The sequence below is a fragment of the Camelus ferus genome, chromosome 4, assembly GCF_009834535.1.
Source record: "Camelus ferus isolate YT-003-E chromosome 4, BCGSAC_Cfer_1.0, whole genome shotgun sequence".
Lineage (NCBI taxonomy): Eukaryota > Metazoa > Chordata > Mammalia > Artiodactyla > Camelidae > Camelus > Camelus ferus.
Window position 1 is genome coordinate 35,412,331 of NC_045699.1, and position 19,492 is coordinate 35,431,822.

Consider the following 19,492-nt stretch of genomic DNA (forward strand, 5'->3'; position numbering starts at 1 on the left):
CAACAATAGATGGAATGTGGTGGGTGTAGAAAATTACTTAGGCCAACATTTTACTGATGATCAATGGATACAAATGGCCTCTAATAGCTAAGACCTGTAAGAAATAGTACCTCTGATCCTGTTTTAACATCCAGCCCAGAAAACTTTTTTCACCCGGGCTTTTCCTGAGGGTTCCCATCTAGCAATGTGAAGTAGTTAAAAGGATCTTTAAAAAGCTCCTTATAATTGAGCAGAATGCACACATTTTGATGGTACAGTCTACTCTCTGACAAATTTCACTTACCACCACCCATAGAGGGATGCGTCTTTCTTTTTCTTTCTATTTCTTTTCCTCCCTTCCTCTCTTTCTCTCTCCCTTCCTTCCTATTATCCACCTACTATCTATCTATCTATCTATCTATCTATCTATCTATCTATCTATCTATCTACTTTTTTACCCACTCTAGAATCCTGAGCCAGATAAAGTAAAACAGAAGGCAGAGACACACATACAAAAGGAAACAGAAGGTGGGTGGTGAGGTGGGGTTGAGGGTGGTGGTAAGAAGCAGTTAATACCTAATATAAGACAAACTTTGTTCTATGCATCTTACATTTGGCACTTCATAAAGACAGATTAAGTTAAGAAAATCCTAACTAGACTGTAACCCCTTGGATGCATGGACCGCATGCTGTATTACTTGTGTACCCTTCCTCTCAGTGCTCATCAAGGTGCTGAAGACACAGGCTCCTCCACTATCCCCTTAGCTTGATTCCTGACACTATTTTCCTTTTACCCAGAGTCTATCACCTACTAAAATATGTTTATTTATTATGTTTATTACTTATTATCTATCTAACTCTGCTACATTAGAAACTCCATAACAGCAGAAATGTTTGTCTATCTGGTTCACAGGAGTGTCTCTGCCCACACGTAGAGCAGTGTCTGGAATGTGTCCAAAAATATCTGTTGAATGACTGAATACATAATGTTGGCTGGATGAAAAAATGTAATTAAAAAAAATGAAGGGAACAATTTCTCATAACACTGGAAATCTGTCAGACACTCAAAGATTCCCAGTTTGGTAAAATCCAATTACAGAAATGCCAGAGCTGTGCTAGCTATTAGCCACCTGTGGCAATTCGAATTTAAATTTGTTACAATTGAATAAAATTTCAAATTCAATTCCTTAGTCACTCTAGCCACAATTCAAGAAAGGGCTCAGTGTCTATCTGACTGGACAGCAGAGATATAGAACGTTTCCATCATCACAAAAAGTTCTACTGGACAGTGTTGCTCCTGAGGCAGACAGAAGTGCCAAACCCTCCATCTTAGACAGGGACTAGCAGGACATTAAGGTGAAAAATCCTAAACAGTGCTGGCTGCATCTCTGCAATTTCTCTTCTTTCCATTGTCTTTGGTTATGAATGTGCCCAGGAATAGAAATTGAATTGTTGCCAAAGGATACAGGGACTACCACATGGTCAGGTAGCCTCTCTGCTGCCAAAATCGTAAGGAAAACACATCCTCTGATATCATTCCAAGTGAAATCTCATCAGTGAATAGTGCACATAGCCAGGCAACAGGAACAGTCAAAGTTTTATTGTTTTAGGCCCCATATAAAAGACCCAATCAGAGCTGGAATGAGATGTGTAGGTTCCTTGGGCAGGCAAAATACTGGCACTTCTTCAAGTGACATGATTTGAAAAAATATTAATTTCAATTCCTCAAGTATGCTCTTGGGGAGTGGGTCAGGGGTGTGAAGGAAAAGAAGGATAAATCTCAATTTTCTCTCACAGCAATTTGTCAAAGTATTCCTTCTAACCCCATACCCTACTTGATGAGATATTTGGGGCAAATAAAATTTTCTCTACTTTTGTACATATTCTGTGATGAATTAGTTCCTAGCTGTTTTTTAAAAAAATTATTCTTTTTCTTAATAAATAAATAGTCTATAGCCAATTGCAGTTTGCCCCTCAGTCCAGCTCCAAACAGTACTCACAATAAAGAGCTTCTCATCCTTCATACCCTATGCATTACACCTGTGTGGAAAGGTTCATAGCATCAGATAATTTAAAGACTGATGTGCTTTACAGTGTTGATAAAAAATTGACTATTTCCTAAATATCTTTTAGGCAGATAAGTTTCTTATTTTCCCCTTTGTTTCATAATTCAATGTGCTCCTGGATGATTGCCTTGTAGCAATATATGGGGCTATCTATAACATTTTGTTTTTATTCAAGAATAAGACTAGATATCTATGGTATTTTGACTATAAACGTCTTTCTTTGCATCATGGCTAGTCTATTACAGTAATCTTTCCTTTGAGTACAGATGTGGACTCAGAATCATTCTCAACACACCACTCTAGGAAGCTACCACCAGTTCATTATTATTGATGCTCAAGATGAAAACTATTTGTTACCCCTCCACTAGAGATAATAAAATCTCAAATAAACTATCAAATGGTGAAAACCAAGAAGATCATAAGGTCTCCAAGACACTGAACTATGGTTTCATTGGAATCTAGAGGAACCAATCTTCATTGCTTACTCAAGACCTTCAGAGGTCACTGCTCATGAATGGACACTTCATTTACATTGAATAAACCTAGAAAACACAATCAACATGTATATCAATTATAGGACAGTTGTCCAACCATTAGGACAATAAAGGAAAGGCTTTATTGAAACTGAATGGAGACTTTTCTAGACAACAGTAGTATAAACTTGACTTAACCTTGCAGTCTTACTTTAATGTATCTTTAATGTTTCTCTGGATGAAGCTTTTATAAGTAGGTAGCTACTGCTATAAATAGTTTTCATAAATCCTGTGGTTCATAATCAACATCTGAGAATTGCATGGGGAATCTGAGAAAAATACATTAGAAACATCCCAAACATTATCTATTATTAATGATACCACTGGGGGAGATGTTAATACACTGTATTTTTAGCAGCTGCAGGTTCTAATGCCAGCCAGGTTGATTCAGAATTCATTTCCTCTAAGGTAGAGGGATTAAATACAAGGATAGCTTATTAGCTGCACTTCATCCGGATAAGTTTTAAATGTATTTGTGGGTTTTAAAGCCCTCATTACTTCTTTTCATGAGAAAGGCTATGTCATAGAACTTCAGAAAAAAAATTTCTAGGAATCAGGTGGGTAAAGAAATGTATATGGACATCTCATGGCAAGGCAGAGAGCCGATGACAGCATGCTATGCTTGGACAGCAGTGGGGAGGACAGGTCAGCTGTTGCTGGGTAAACGGCAGTTTGACTGAGATGGCTTCAGAGAGAAGCTGGGGCCAGAATGAAAGGGTCTTGAGTCTAAGCAAAGGAATGTGGACTTGACCTGTAGATGAATGGTCTCCAATTGGGTTCCACAAATAAACCCCTGGAATCTTGAGGACGAGCTTCCAAGCTGCTTTGGAACTGCTTTAGTGGGTGACAGCCAGGCAGAGAGAGGGAGGCTAAGCCAGTGGTTCTCAAAGTGCGCACCCTGGACCAACAGGATCCGCATTTCCTGGTACTCCTTTGATGCTAATCACTTGGCCCCAAGGAGACTTACTGAATTAAAAAATCTGAGACGGGGCCCTCAGATTTGTTTTAAGAAGCCCTCTGGGTAATTCTGATGAGAGACAAAAATTGAGAACCTGCGGTCTAGGCCTTTCACACCCCCGTCTCCTCCACCCCCACCCCCAACTTGAACAGAGTAAACCCGTGTCTTGTTTATTTTATGTACTGTACTTCTACCTCAGATTTCACTTGAGAAGGGGTCCAGACGCTTTAAAAAAGTGAAAATCAATACTACAGGCAAGTGGGAAACTGGGACTCTTAAATAGCTATCCGTTGCCATTGTCAAGTCAAAGAAAAATGAGGGAAGACCTTCTAATGCTGAAGTTAATGGCCCTAATGATGGTCAATGGCTTCTCAACAGCAGAGGGAGCGATCATTCACAACCACCTAGCATCACTGCACTCTGAAATACTGTTGCTTTTCTTATCCTCTTTTTTTCTTCTGCTTTTAAAATTCTTCTTACCCTTTGAACTATTCAGAAATAATTTTCAGAAGAAATAAGGAAGTGAACTGAATGCCCTTAAGAAATGCATGTAAATAAAAATACTAACAAAGAAGTCTATCAGTTCGTCAAAATGCGTATTTTGTGGGATACTTCAAGGGAAGAATTTAAGTCTGAAGGTGTCTGGAACCAAGAGTAGCTCTGATAAAGAAAGAAATGAGGAGATTCATACTAAATACACTATTTAAGTCAACTGGGTTCCAAAGACAAAATCTGGCAGAGTACAAAGTGCTTGTGGTAACAATGCAATGACTTGTGTGAGGCGAATGCATGAGGCATAGAAAGAGAAGAAGCTGTTTTTGGAAACACTAGAGAAAAATAAAGAAAAATCTAATTTGTACCAATTTTAAAAGTTTCTGAAAGTGGGGTCCATGGGCCATGCTCATTGGAATCACTTGGGTTTTGGTGACAGTTTCCTGCACCCCAGCCCGGCTACACGAATCAGGGTATTTGGGGGACTCTGTCTCCTGTTGCTCTCCAGGTGATTCTCAGGCATGCTGGAATGTGATAAGCACAAGTTTATTTTGAATGTTTTCTATACAACAAATGTATAGAAGCTACGGCAAATCTCAGAGTAACACACCAATTGATACATTCGAAGCCTTCACTTGGCATTGACGGGCTACCTAGTTATGGGCAGTGGTTCCCCTAGAAGGCTTTCTTTATCGTAGTGGATTACGCAGCTCTGTGCTTCTCTCATGCTTGCTGTTTATGTTCAGAGCCACACTTTCCCAATTTGGAGCCGAGCAATTCTAAAGTAAATTTAATCCATATAGAGAACTGATTGGCCAATTTAGATCCGTAAGATTTTCACTGGCACTTTCCTCCATGAACTCTAGATAATTTTTTTTTTTAAGTCAATGCTTCATTCTCCCCCTGCGGACACACATGGAGGGCTCAAACAGCAAACTCGAAACAAAAAAATATTTCATTTTGCACTTTCCTAAATAAATGAAGCTACTCTAGCCTTGTGGAAGTTGGATACAATGATGCAAATATCCATCTAACTATATATTTATATATTCCACAGAGAGAAAAATTGCAGTAATACTCCCTTGATGAAACTCTCTCCATCTACGCCAACCTATGCCACTTTCTGCCTTTTAGAACTCAGTCAGTAACATCTAACTGAAAATTATTTTTCATTATATTGGTTCAAATGAGGTTGTAAATCTCAAGGAAATTCTTGCCTTCAAAAAACAAGCATTCAAAAAATATTTGGTGCCTCATTTATCTGAAAAATGATGTTATCAGTCCTACCTTTAAGATTTTCACTTAAACACACACACACATATACACACTATTATTTATATATACATATATAAATAATTATAGGCATTTGTATATGTATTTAATGTAATTTTATATTTATATATAATTAGATATCTGTACTCATGCCTATGTTAGAGAGCTCCATTTACTCTCCAAAGTCCTTGACGGGGCCACATCTTACTCGTCCCCTAAAAGTTCCATGCATACAGTAGGCACTCAATAAACGTTAACTTGGAAAACAGTTTACAAAAATAACACTTTTTATAAAGCCACCAACCAATATTCTTTGTCTGCACAAGATGTTTCCAACTTTTCTTACTTTCCTTCTGAGAAGATTACAAAACAGAATCAAGTTTTGACATGCTTTTTATAGAAAATTCTAGAAAAGAGACAAGGCAAGCTGAAATTAACAAAAAATTTAAATGGACACTTGAAGGTGGCGTGCTTCCTATATGTTTCCTTCTTTCTTACTTGACATTCCAATTATGTCTAAATCACACTGGAATACAAACTATCAAGATCGATTAATTCCTTTTGGCAGATCTTACAGAGACGAATGACAGACCTGCGATGTCCTTTAGCTTTCGGTGGAAATCTGAGCAGCAGAAGGAAACAGTGGCCACTGCACAGAATGATATGCCCTAAGGAATACAGACTACACCTGGGGTTCTCAACTGACTGGCTTTCTGGTGACTTTCTCCCGTCTTTGGCCATTTTGATGTGTATTTGGAGAGAGACAAACTTTTGCCACATCTCTGCCAGGATAGTTATATAATTAGAAGCCATGCAACATATTTTTCCTTTTTCATTTCTATTTTGTGTTCCATTGCCTTTACTTCAGCTGCTCCAAAAATGTAGGGACCCTATTTAGTTCCCTTTAACCAGGAAAATCAGATTTTTGGAATACATTATTTACCCACTATCCTCGAGAGCAAGCCATTACTCAATTTTCTTCACAATATCTAATACAAAATTCCACTGGTGCCTAAGGATGTTAAGTCTATTGGTGCTTGCTCCATTGATAATTTTCCAAAAGTTATAAGTACTTAAAACTTTCAAGACTTTCTGCTACTGCAAGTTCTGTTTCTTGCCAAGAGTATCTAAACATGGCAAATCCAGATGATTACTTTGGGGACAAACATGTCAAAATAAACATAAGTTCAATAATACAATTTGGATGAATGAGGGGCACTATCTCAGGATACACATTCATTCACATGCCGTCTTCACACTGACACTTCATCTGTGAAGTACTTGGTCACTGACTGATAAATGAGGGGCCAGACCACATTCCTCTGTGATCTGAGACTTAGGTTGACAATTATCCAGCAAAGTGATCTCTGACTTCAACTTCAGGCACCTACAGCCAGAAATGTGTTTCTGACTATAGGTGATGCTGGTTATCTTGGTTAGTCAGCACAGCAAAAAGTGTAATTCTAGTATCTGAAAAACAAGGTAATTGAATCTAATGCTATTTGGATAGTATTAATCTGTTTACATTTGCAGTGTTTAGTCATTCATGATTCAGAAATAAAATCCAATAATATTTCTGAAGCAATGAAATTTAGGGAAACTGACTTGTGACTCATTCTAAACTATGACAGATGAGAAACAGAAAATCCAATACATCAACAAGGAAAAAAACAAAGTTAGACCTTTTTTTTTTGTATTATATGCCACAGAGTAGAGACAAGGAGAAAAGACAAAAATAAGAATCTAGTTGCAACTGTCTCTAGATTATCCAAACTCATTTGCACTGGGAGAGATAGTCTGTCTTTTTCTACATCACACAATCTCATGTACAAAAGTTAATCAGTTTTTCCAATCATAATTTGCCTTCAAAGTGATTCCCTTCCAAATTCATGTCCTTGGAAGGTAGTTAATAACAGGGAATTTAAAGACAAAATATCAAGTTCATGAAAGTTAAAATATAAAGTGTGTAAATTTGATTCACTCCTTTAGGATTACAAAATGAAAAGCTTTATAGCTGAAGATCAAAATTTATAGTTCTTGGGCCTATATTACTTAACAACCTGTAAGTGAACTTAAAATTTTAAAAATCATGTTTAAGTTAACAAGTAACTGAAAAATAAAAATCAGTGATTTCAAATCCCAATTCAGGTTTCATAAACAGGGTATGTATGTTTCCTATGTTTAATATTATATGTACAATCACACACCCTTATTTATATAGGTTTGTTTATATGAATATATAGTTTTGCATTTATATTTATTTGTAGTGAAACACGTCTCAACTATGTTGGATTTCTGTTGGAAATCTAAGAAGAAACCCTTCTTGGTGCATGATGTTGAGGTGGGCCAATTTTTTTGCATATAAGAAAGCACACGATAGCAAAATAATGTTCTTTGGAAATGATTTTTTAAATTGGCCACACATGTGACTGGATAATTTCTTATCAAGCTAAATAAACATGATTCATTCTGGCAATTTTTCAGACAGCACACAGAAACAGTCTGAATGCATTTTATCATGATAAATTTATAACTGCTTTCCTGAAGCACAGCATACTTTTATCAGAACATTATATATATATTTATATTTTGACTGGGAAATATAATGCTTCTTTTTAGTCTTCTATATTCTTAATAACCATTTCTAAATGTTTTTGAAGATTTTTTAAAGTTTTAATTTTAATAATTCCCCAAATATGAAATTATATCTTAATTCTCCATCTTCACTTTAGTTACATGCATGAAAAAGCATGGTATTTCTGATTCAGTTTTAGAGTTGAAGTATAGTGGTCTGGCATGGGAAGGAAAAGATTCCATGTGATGGACATCGGTTTACAACTAGAAATGCACTGATTTTATCTTTTTGGAGTATATAGAATAATAAAAAAATTAAATTACAATGCAAAGAGGAAGCTGAAAGCAGCTAACATTTACCTATATATTTAAAAGACAGTATCACTGAAGTACCATATAGAAACACCAGGGCACATACCATAATACACACTTTAGTGAATTTTTATAATGCATAAGAAATGACCTGGGCTATGTGGCCTTGGGAAAGTACTTGGTTTCTCTGTGTACCTGTCCACAAATAAGATATAGAGTCCTACCCAGCTCTAAAGTGTATAACATGTCTCCTATACTAAAACAGAGTCAGGAAAAGCAACTTGCCAGAGATTTTCACATTTTTCAAGGTACCTAACCCAAACTAATGACAAAAAACAAGCACTAGGTCAAGACTTCCAGTGTTGTAAAGACCTGGAAACCTGAAACGTTGAGGTTTCTCAAAAGGAAACGTGGATTCTGAATGCAAACTTGCATCTACTTTGTAAGAACACAATAAAATAATTACAAGCGCTAGGAAGAAAAGAAAAAGCCAAAGCTAAAAACTATAACATGCTCTAACTTATTTCTGAACAAAGGACAAATTGCTCTATTTAAATCAATGAGAACTGTGGTTAAATTTTGGATAAAAGTAAAGCACAGTGGAGGATCTTAAACTCTGGTTGGTAATAGATAGGGGGGCATTTAGGCAAATGTTCTCTTTTTAGTTTGTTAACTATAAAATGGACTGATAGTCACTATCAAAGAAGACGATAACAGTAATTTAATTAAATTTGCCAGTAAGCAGACTCCAACTCCATGCTTACAAAAATTAGCTTTTGTTTCTTTTAACATCAAAAGCTTGAAGGGGGCCTGAAGTCACTGTCAGTGTTTGCAACATGAAGTGGCGGGGGGCGGGGGGAGCCTGTGCTTCCGGTTTTCCTCCTTTCACACTTTCAGGTTGGTGTACTAACCAGGATGCGTGTTGTTTTAATGGTTCACCTGGAGCGCAGGGCTGCTGGCGAAGATAAGAGGAGGAATGGGGAGAGAAGTGTTATTGAGCTGCCTTGCAGAGTCTCTCTTAATCAGGCCAGGTGACAAGAGAGGTGAGGAAGGCATGTCCCGAAGTGGGCAAGCTCACCTGTCATTACTATTATGATAATTATATGCTTGTCTACTTACAAGATTTATGATGAGCTCTTTAAGGGTAGGAACAGCTTGTTATTCTTTCCACACCTCAGTGCATGGTACCCGGTAGACACCATGTATGTATAAAAGGGTGAATAAAAGACTCCCATCTCCTTTGGTACTTCCTTCTCCCACGACTTTCATGTGTGAGGAGAGTGATTAGTTTAGGAAGTTCCTTAGTTAAAACTTCAGTGGCTCCCTTGAATCTTCCTCCTTAAACTCATTCACACCTTTGGATCAATTACTTTGATCTCATAATCCACACAAGGGCCTGCATTTCATGATTCACAGAGGAGGCCTCAGATTGGAGGGCTGGGCACTTTGGACTATTGAAAGTAGCATTTGGGGGCTCACAGACCAAGGAAAGTGCCTGAGGTGTTCAGGAGCAGTTATACAGAACCAGGGTGGTTACCCATATAGAACATCTACTTCCCAAGCCCATCCTGAGGGATCTGACAGGACAGGCCACAGATGTTTTTTTGTAAACATTTAGCACTTATAAACACATGGCAGCTTGGGGAAACCGGTGTTTTGGAGATCAAGTCTGGAAGCTGCACATTCCAGCTTCTCTCGAGTTAACTAACCTGTACTATGTGGTCCAGGTTAGCTGTCCTTTGTGTGTTAAAACCCAATTCCTGCTTCTCCATAGTGGGAGGAGGAAAAGAGAGGCGAGAACGAAGAGAAGAGAGAGGAGGCCACACCCTGGGACCTCCATTCCCCTAGTTCTCTATCATTAGCGTGGGCTAGTGTAGCTTTCATGGAATTTCCCACATCATAGGATATTTCGAATATGTTCCCCTGCTCTCCCCCACCTCCCTCCCATGCCAATCAGTTAATCAACTCACACCCTCTCTTCCAAGCTTGGAACACAGGCTTAGCCCTCACAGATCAACTCTGGAGCCAGACAATTACCTACCCGCCTTCTTCTGAATATTTATGCCCAAATGCCAAGATGTCGGATGCTCGTCCACTCCCATCACAGACAACGACGGGCACGGGAGGGGTGTCTCTAAGGTACTCCAGGACAATTGAGATCACGTTGGGTCCTCCTTCCACGATGAGCGCCACCACCGGAACACCTTGACCGATTCCTGCATTTAAAAAGGAAAAGAAAACGAAAAAAAAGAGAAAAGAACACAAAGCCAGCAAACCAAAGAAACAAAAAGAGAAACAAAAAGCACAAACTAAAATTACTGAGCACAGGGGAGGTAACAACATATGAAGGGATAACATATGGAGTGGAAATTTACAGAAACCCTTTGGCAGAATTCTCCCCCCAGAGAGTTTCTTCAATTTTACCCTCTCCCCGCAATTCCCAGGGTGGTGGGGTCAGTTAAGGCACTGATGACCCTACTTCACAGGGGAGGCAGAGAGAGAGGAGGGTGAAAAAGGAATTAGTTAGTAGATGAAGCACTGGATCAGCAGGCAAAAGATTAGAATCTAAACGTGATCCTAGGCAAGTCTCATATGGATCCAACGGTTCAGTTTCCTATATGAAAAGTGGGAAGTTAAAAAAAAAAAAGCCACCTTCCTGAAGTCATCAGAGTGCTAAGAAAATGCCTAAGTGTTTCTTTTTATGAAAGACTGTCAAAATCAACTCGGGGTATAGTTTAACTTGTTAAATCAACTACTGGCTAAACTGGGGGGGGGGGGGCTATCTCTTTCTGACCATTGGTGATTAGCTTGATTATTGATTCTTAACAGTCATAATAAATTACCCAGGAGACATGACATCTATCATCTGCCATTACTGTGTCCTTCACCAGTGAGCCAGTTGCCAGGCAACTGATGGGTAAATATTTGCTGAATTCAGTTGAATTAAGGGACTTCAAGCTATTTATGCTGAGCCATAGACATTGCTGTTTGCAAATAAAAAAACTGCTCTAACATCAGCACTTACGTATGTTCAACCTAACATAGTAAAGAGAAGTACTAAAAACAAATGTCTGTGAGAGACACAATGAGAAAGAAATTAGCTTTCAAGTGACATCTCAAGTATCGTCATTGTTCACTGAGTAACTTCCTGTTGCTCATTTTCGGTGCCACATTGTATTTTCTCACTCTGTCTTCTTAGAATAGTTAGGAAATTGGGCAGTGTCATAAAAATGATATGATTTTGTAGGGTACACAGAGCACTTATCTTAAAAAAGAAAGATTCTGTACCACTTCTCTAAATATGAACTAAAAAAAGCCCTTAGTCATCCCCGTCCACCCTCTTCCCTCCTCTGCTATGGTTTTTATCTTTTATCAAGAAACTGCTTCCCTATGAGAAATGATAGTTTGGGGTTTGATTTCTTGCTCCACTAAGAGATTTTATTAGACTGTGTGACCTGTTTTACTTCTAAAGTCTAAGTACATCAGTCTCTTAGGGCCTTATCTCTTCTAAGTCAGTGTTTTTCACGGTTTTTCATCTGGAAAGAATGGTCCAAAAAGCCAGTTCCACACACACACACGCACACACACACAGACACACACAGACACACACACAGACACACACACACACACACACACACACACACAAAGAGTGCTGTTTTAAATCTACATTTTAAAAATGTAAGAAAATGACAATTGTTGAGGGAAGAAGACACGATTTCTTTTTGTTGCCCAGAAGGAACTGGGAGAGAGAGATGACCTGTATTCCCATCAGAGTTTCTGTGGTTAGGGAGTTTTTGAGAATTACTCCTTCAGATCCAAGGAGAGGGAAGTCAAAGGTCATGCTCTCCAACTTTGACCCAGAAGCCCTAATAACTCAGACAAAAGGCCACTTTAAAGCTCTGTTTGGGTGTCTATAAAGAGACACCTTCTTCATTGCCGTTGATTATCAGGATTAAGTAAGTCCCTATTGAAAGGCACTTTGAAGATTAAGGGCTAACTTGAAATGTTAATACAGCACATTTCTTTCAGAGGAGAATTTTCTGACATAAAAAATACCCACCCCTATATGGATTTAATGTGCCTTAGAAAAGGCACAATAAAAGTTGTTTTATAATTTATTTATGTTTAAGGTTATTTTATAAGGTATTTCCTAAAGTATTGTGCTATTTAGTTTTCCCCTTTGCTTTTCTTTAACACATGCTCCCCTATTGTTTCATATCCAGGGACAATACACTATACCTACTGGTTTATACCAAATGATAATATTTAGACTATTTCTAGGATCTTCTTCTAAGAGAGGCCTTGGCCTAATTCTGATTCTTGAGTACTGATTCTATCAGTGGATCTTTACTTCAACTCACAGACCAACTGTGATCCACTCATGAAGGAAGAAGTCATAAATGGACCTGCTAGAATGTTCCAGTGATCTAGAATCTACCAGACAATAGGCAAGATGGCTGGAAACTCTCCTCTCTTTGAGAGGAAATGTAAGTCCAAAGAATCAGTTTTCATACGAAGATTTGAAAGCAATAAACTGTCAGTTGATTTTCTGTCAATGTATTTGTCAATAAATCAAGTTGTTGTAACTTCTAGAAATATAGAAGCATTTAGATGGTCAGATTTCCTATATTTGGAATGAAGCTGTAATCAACTAAAATGATGAAAACAACTATATTGATTAGGGTATATATATTCCAGGGCTAAAAACTAGATGAAGCAAAGTATCAAAATATCTATTTTTTCATAAATTGAATATATCCAATATATCTATGCCTCCGAATTCTCTCCCATTTCTGTTAGTGATAATACATAGAAATTTGTTCCATAGACAATAAAAACCCTTATAGCCTAAAACAAAAGCATTTTTGACTTTCTTAGTTACGGGTAGTAGAGAATCAGACCACCATGCCTAAAAAATAAGCTTTGTATAAATTAAATTTGCCAATTTATGGTAACATTAAGCCTTTTTGTCAACACACACATACAAACATATTGCCTTTGTTTCTGAGAAAAAAAAAAGATATCAAATAATCAGTAATGACTTAAAGCAATGATTCTTAGCCTATTTTTTGGACACAAGGATCTTTGAATACTTTTGAGAATCTGAAGAAAGCTAATGACCATTTTTCCAGAAAAATAAATGCACATTGAACAGTCAGAAAAATGTTTTGTGCAATTTCAAGATTTCATGGATCCTTGAAGCCTATTCATAAGAAACTTGCTCATGGACATTTATGAAACCCCACCCTAAATTACACACATTGATATACAGTTGGTCCTCTGTGCATGTGGGTTCCACATCCATGAATTCAACCAACTGTGGATTAAAAATTGAAAAAAAATTCCAGAAATTTCTAAAAAGCGAAACTTGAATTTGCCAGGCACTGGCAACTATTTACCTAGCAGTTATGTTATATTAGGCATTATAAGTAATCTAGAGATGATTTAAAGTATATGGGAGGATATGCATAGGTTACATGCAAATCTCCACCATTTTATATAAGGGACTTAAGCATCTGCAATTTTGGTATTCATGGGGGGCAGGGCTGGAACCAATCCCCCAAGGATACTGAGGGACCTCTCTATACGCAAAGAGCATCAGCTTGTGTTTTTTTATGAAGCTCACTGAGGCCTCTGAAATAAGTTCTAGAAAGGTTTTTTTCAAACAAAATTCAATGTCTGGGGAAACTATATCACATCATTACTACCGAGTTATATTGATTGGCTAAACTTTCCAGGGGGATGCACTGTCTATAGGATCTCTCTCCTCCCATCCTTCATTCCTCTCTCTCTCTTCCTTAATTTTCTTTATTTCTTCTGTTCACACTTTCTTTTCTAAATTACATTTTGGACATAGGATATTTAAAAAAATCTCTAGAGAAATTCACAAATTTACCAATTAGAACTGTTGCATATATGACTTCATTAGTAAAGAAAAAGCTTTTTAAAATATCAAGAATGGGATATATATTTTTAAGTGAAATAAAGAAAACATGTTGGGAATTTACTACAGATTCAGCTGGATTCTTAGGGAACACTGCCATTTTCTTTATGTACACAAAAAAATTAATAAAATTCCTTTGACGAGCCTCACAAATATACAACTTGCTCAGCTGAAACTATGGACTGTTCACAAAAAATAGTTTAAATTTATAGTTTTAAAAAATATAACCTCTATTATTACTAAAATTTTTTTCTTTTTATCTAGATCCCTCAACTTTTTGGTGAATACTTATTCTTTCGGTTTTGGGGAAAGTAGATAAATTCTTCAGTTGATTATAGTAATTTTTAATTTTCTACCACAACCAAAAACTTCTTAGAGATTTCCATTAGAATTTAATTTTGGAGCAACATAGAGTTGCTTAAGCAGGAGGAGGTAAGATATTTGCCACAATCTTTGGCAATTTTGGAACTGGAAGCATTATCACCTACAAAAATGTGGGCTTGAGTAATAGATTTAGCACATACATTCTATAGGATTCCAGGTTGACCTCAAGCTTTCAAATTATAAACTGAACCCCAAATAATTATTCTCTGCAGAAGATAACCTCTTAGACTTTAATTCCATTTTGTTGTGACTGCCATGTAGTTCAGCCTGGGCTCCCAATAATTCAAAAATTGTCAAAATTGGCTTAAACAAAGACTAGGTTGGGTGTTGTGAAGAAGGGAGGTGGCAGGGATAGAGAAATGTCTTAAAATTCCAAAAGACCCTTTTTCCCACCTCTCCCTCTCTTAGTACTGACATAGACTACAATCTATGATCAGTTCAGACACATGTAAAAATATTTGGTAGTTTTTAGTGAAATGCCTGGATAACTCAGAATTTTGATCAAACTAAATTAATACTTCGGTTTCATGTCAACAATACTGTATGTGACCAAAAATGCCAACAGGCCTAAGGAATAACTTATTTATTGTTGGAAAATGGTTCATATTTACAAGGAGATGGAGCATAGAAGACTGATAATTAGCTAAGTCTTAATGACCAAAGCCACAGATCATGTGATTATTATAGTATATGTCATTCAGAAAGGAGACATCAAATTTTACATGAGAGATGACTTAAAGATCTTGAACAGTTCAAGACCAAGTCTGTCAGTGATGGGTAAACATTTCTGTTTGCCAGCTAAGGCTGTTTAGCAATAACATGAACAGTTAACTCACTGGCCTTGCCAGTTCTGGGATTATGTGATTCTTGATGATTTAGTAGTGCGTTTGGAGAATCTGTATGCTTTGAAAGTATAAATATAGTGAGACTTTATCACTATCATTTATGTTGCACAATTTTAAATTTACATTATTAAAATTTGCATACTGTTTAAAATCTTTGAACATGTCCCCTTTATCCAACTTCTCACATGAATAGTCTGATCTTTGATTCAATGATTGACTCTACCAAGAGATATACTGGTCACTATCTCCTATACTTGGACTATAATGGGGCCATAAAAACTCAGTAACCCATTAAGATCTTGTATTTTACAAACAAACTTTACACAGACTTGGGGGGCATTAGCAATTACTGTAGTGATGGGAGGAGAAGCTATTTGTCTCATTTTAATGGGCACCTGTTATTGCCTACTTGAGAAATAATGGCTGAAGCTTGCATAATACCATAGCTTTTTGCAAACAGTTTTAGAATTAGATTCTTGCTTCCTTTAATGCATCTCTTCTGTGGTCTGGAAATTGTGGGATAGATTTATGAAAATTAAATAAAGCTGGTAATCAGCTGTGTTTAACTGACAACACTCAATACTATTCTTGTTTATTAAGTTTAAGGTGCTTCATACAATTAGGAAGATTTCTGGCAAATGAATATTCAGGTACAAATGTAAAATATTACTATACAGAAAAAGAAAATTTTACTACGCTTCCTTCCCCACCCATGATTGGAAATCTTTGAGTTATTAAGGAACAGAGTGAGCCCAAGAAAATATCTAGGGATGACATAACAAAAAAATGCATCTCATTTTATCTAGAATGTCCCTTCAGTCTTCTATGGAAGCAGACACTTTAGATATTTACTTCATGTTTTGGAGATAGAATGCATGATCTATTCAAGAAAACAGAACTATAACTGGAATGTGTCTGACCTTCTTCAGAAAAGGGTAATAAACCTATTTATGTTTTAGTGAATCCTGATGATATACTCAATTGGAATGCCAAACCCAGTTCAAACCAATTACAAATGTTATTATTATCACACTTTTTTTTTTGCCACTATAATTAAGCACCTAAATTGATGCTTAGGAAAACATTTGAAATAAAAAATACTGCACAAACTATTAAGCAGTCAAAATAAAACCACATGTAAGTAGATGCTTCACTTTTAGGCCCTTGTGTTTCTCTAGTGAGAAAGAAATTCCTTAAAAGAGGGCTGGGGTCTTTCCCTGCAGCACAAATTTCCAACCCACTGTAAGACTAAGCAGGGGTAAAAATAATGTGAATTGTTTAAATGTCTTTTTCTGCCATCATCAATCTCTATGGCAGCTCCCTTGTTGATGTTTAACTTAATGGATCCCCTCCATATACAATCTTTCCATATTTAAAGCAAATAAAGTATTCCAGAATAAACATACATGTATGTTTTATCTTGGCATTTAAAATCTCAGCAAATTTGGCTCGAGATATGAGGTTGTCAAGACAGTAAAGATAGAGAGTTTGAATTAATGGAAACACCTCTCTGAGACAGTGATAAAAGACTGAACACTGATGGTGCATACCATTTCTTATCTTGGGGATTAAAAATGTAAAATCTATTGAATTAATATGGCTAATCCCCTTCTTTTGTTTCCAATTTTTTTTTTCTGCTATTGAACCAATATATTTTGTGCATTACTGATGCTGTAGGTATTTTCTTAGGAATCCTGTACTAGCGCCTACCAGATGGTTTTCATTTTGGACACTGCCATCTTGCTTTGCTTCTCTGTGTAGCAACCGAAGGCCAAAGGTGTGGATAAGTGAATTGAATAGGAAATCTTGAAAGCCAACCAAAGAGGTAACTGTGGCATGTGTACTGGACACACCCATCATGTCCTCTCTATCCACATTCCCCTATCAGAGCTGAACTGTCCGCAGCACAGAAGGGCAGCCTTACTTGGCATCTTTCAAAGCTAGTTGGAATAGAGGTAGATTCCAGGCTTGGAGTGGGCCAGATTTGCCTTTCTGGAACTGGAGTGAACACCCTGAACCCAAGGTGAGTAACAGGGAGGGGCTGGGTGGGCATGAGTATTTGGGGAGTAAAGCCTCCGTTAGTGGTGGTGCTGACAGGACCATGTGAGGGCGAACACAAGCAAAGAAGCCTATATGCAGGAAGAAAAGAAGGGAGCAGAGGGCATCACAGAGGAGAGACCATGTGGCCTGAACGAGAGGGAGGGTAAGAGTGTGTGTGCGTGTTTGGGAGACACAGAGAGAGACAGAGATTGCCTGGATTATTAGTGACTTTTCAGTTCAAAATATAGTCACTTGGCTGTAGTCTCTGCACAGAATCTCGTACAGACCAGGGGTAGACAGCTTTTTTTTTTTTCTTTTTTCTGTAAGGGACTAGAGAGTAAATATTTTAGGCTTTCTAGGACAATAGACAAAATGGAGGACACTGTGCAGGTACTTATATAACAAGAGAGAAAACACACTTATACAGAATGTTTATGGATGAATTTCAAAATACAACTGAATACAATTTTTTTGCATGACAGTTTTACTAATGAGAAAAATGGAATTTTTCTCATGGATGCTGAAATTTGAACTTCATGTAGTTTTCATATCTCACCAAAATATTCCTTTTATTTTCAAACATTTAAAAATGAAAAAAGCATTCTTAGCCCATGAGTCATATGGAAGCAGGGCAGGCCGCAGTTTGCAAACCTTCCTAGAGACACATTTCTGTCTCTTTATCAAAATACCCCTTTATCTATTCTGAGTGAGTTCCCCTTCATCACTACCAAACATTCTCCTCCCCAGCCTCACCTCTGCTCACTCCAAGGCAGTCTTCGCCCATCCTTAACCACCCTGAAAGTCCTCATGTGCTCTTTTCTCAGCATGAGGACCCCGGCAGGGAGAGAGGAGTTGAGGGATCTTTGTAAAAGAAAACTTTAGGATAGTAGAGATTTTTTTGTTTGAGGTAGGGCTTTTAGAGGCAATATTCAGGTCGAAATTGGGCGTCAGCCTACTATCTACACAGGTGTCGGGTGAGCCTTCATTTTGGAGCATAACATACTCAAGTGGGAAGCCTGGTACCCGTCATGAGAAGCTGCCCTGCTTCTCTCACTCAGAGAGAGAAGGACTCACCATGTGGTCTGTCAGGGAACTTCACCCTAACAGCAGAAGGGGTTTAGAAGGTCTTCCAAGAGCTCGAAGGCTAAGGGCAGGGAGAGCAATTACTCCTTTCGGAATACCTTTGGCTCCAAAGAGCTGCACCATCTGCTATAAGCCAGCTAGGCTGGGACATCCGCCTGCTCCCTCCCTGGCAATGTGAGCCCCAGGACTGGGGTTTTGCGTCAATTTCAGTGGACTGTCCTGGAAGCACTTCTTCATGCATCACCACTCCACTGTCATCTCTGCCCTACGCTCTGGAAGCCCTGTCATGCCTCAGTCTCTCAGATGAGGTGTTTCCTTAGATTGTGGGCTGCGTGTCTGGAACTGGGCTGAATCTGTCCTGTCCTGTTCTTTGACTCTGATTCTCACTTCCGTGACTACCTCTGCCTTCATTTGTCTGCTGCTTCCTGTTGACCCCCATTTGCCAGCTCAGCATGGCTCACTCTAGCCTATTTTACCTACTAGAAATTTTGACAGCATGTCTAGACTTCACCAAACTAATAACATGTTAGCTGGAACTCTGCATTTCCTAGAAAGGCAGAAATATATCTTGATATGAGTTGATAAACAAAAAATATATTTTAGTATTTCACACAGTATCTAATACACAGAGTTGGCATGCAATTCATAGGGTTGTTTTGAATAATAAATGAGTTATTATTTATAAAGCACTTAGAACAGGGCCTGGCACTTCCACTTGCTGAGAACTATATAGTTAAACACAAATATAAAGATACTTATTTCTATTTATTAAGCTTATAAAAGGTTTCTACTTTAAAGGTATAAATGATTCATGGAGATAAATACATTTTATATATTCAAAACAAAAGGATGTTCTGACAAGTAAATAATTTGAAACATACTTTTCCAAAGTTTGAAATACTCTCTCATGCAGACCAATAACAGGCTTAGGAAGCCAAATTCCTTTATCTTGTATCCAAAAGGTTAAAACTTTCTGCTTTTGGGTAGATGATCTTTCGTGTCACTCTCCA

The 19,492-nt window shown here is 37.6% G+C and overlaps 1 protein-coding gene across 1 annotated transcript in view; it reads right to left on the reverse strand.

Moving 5' to 3' along the window:
- TRPM3 (transient receptor potential cation channel subfamily M member 3) overlaps positions 1 to 19,492 on the reverse strand; it is a 466,869-nt gene that overhangs the window by 166,592 nt on the left and 280,785 nt on the right. Inside the window, 1 exon segment of the mRNA XM_032477819.1 lies at positions 10,228 to 10,402. Within this exon segment, the coding sequence (XP_032333710.1) occupies positions 10,228 to 10,402 (175 nt within the window).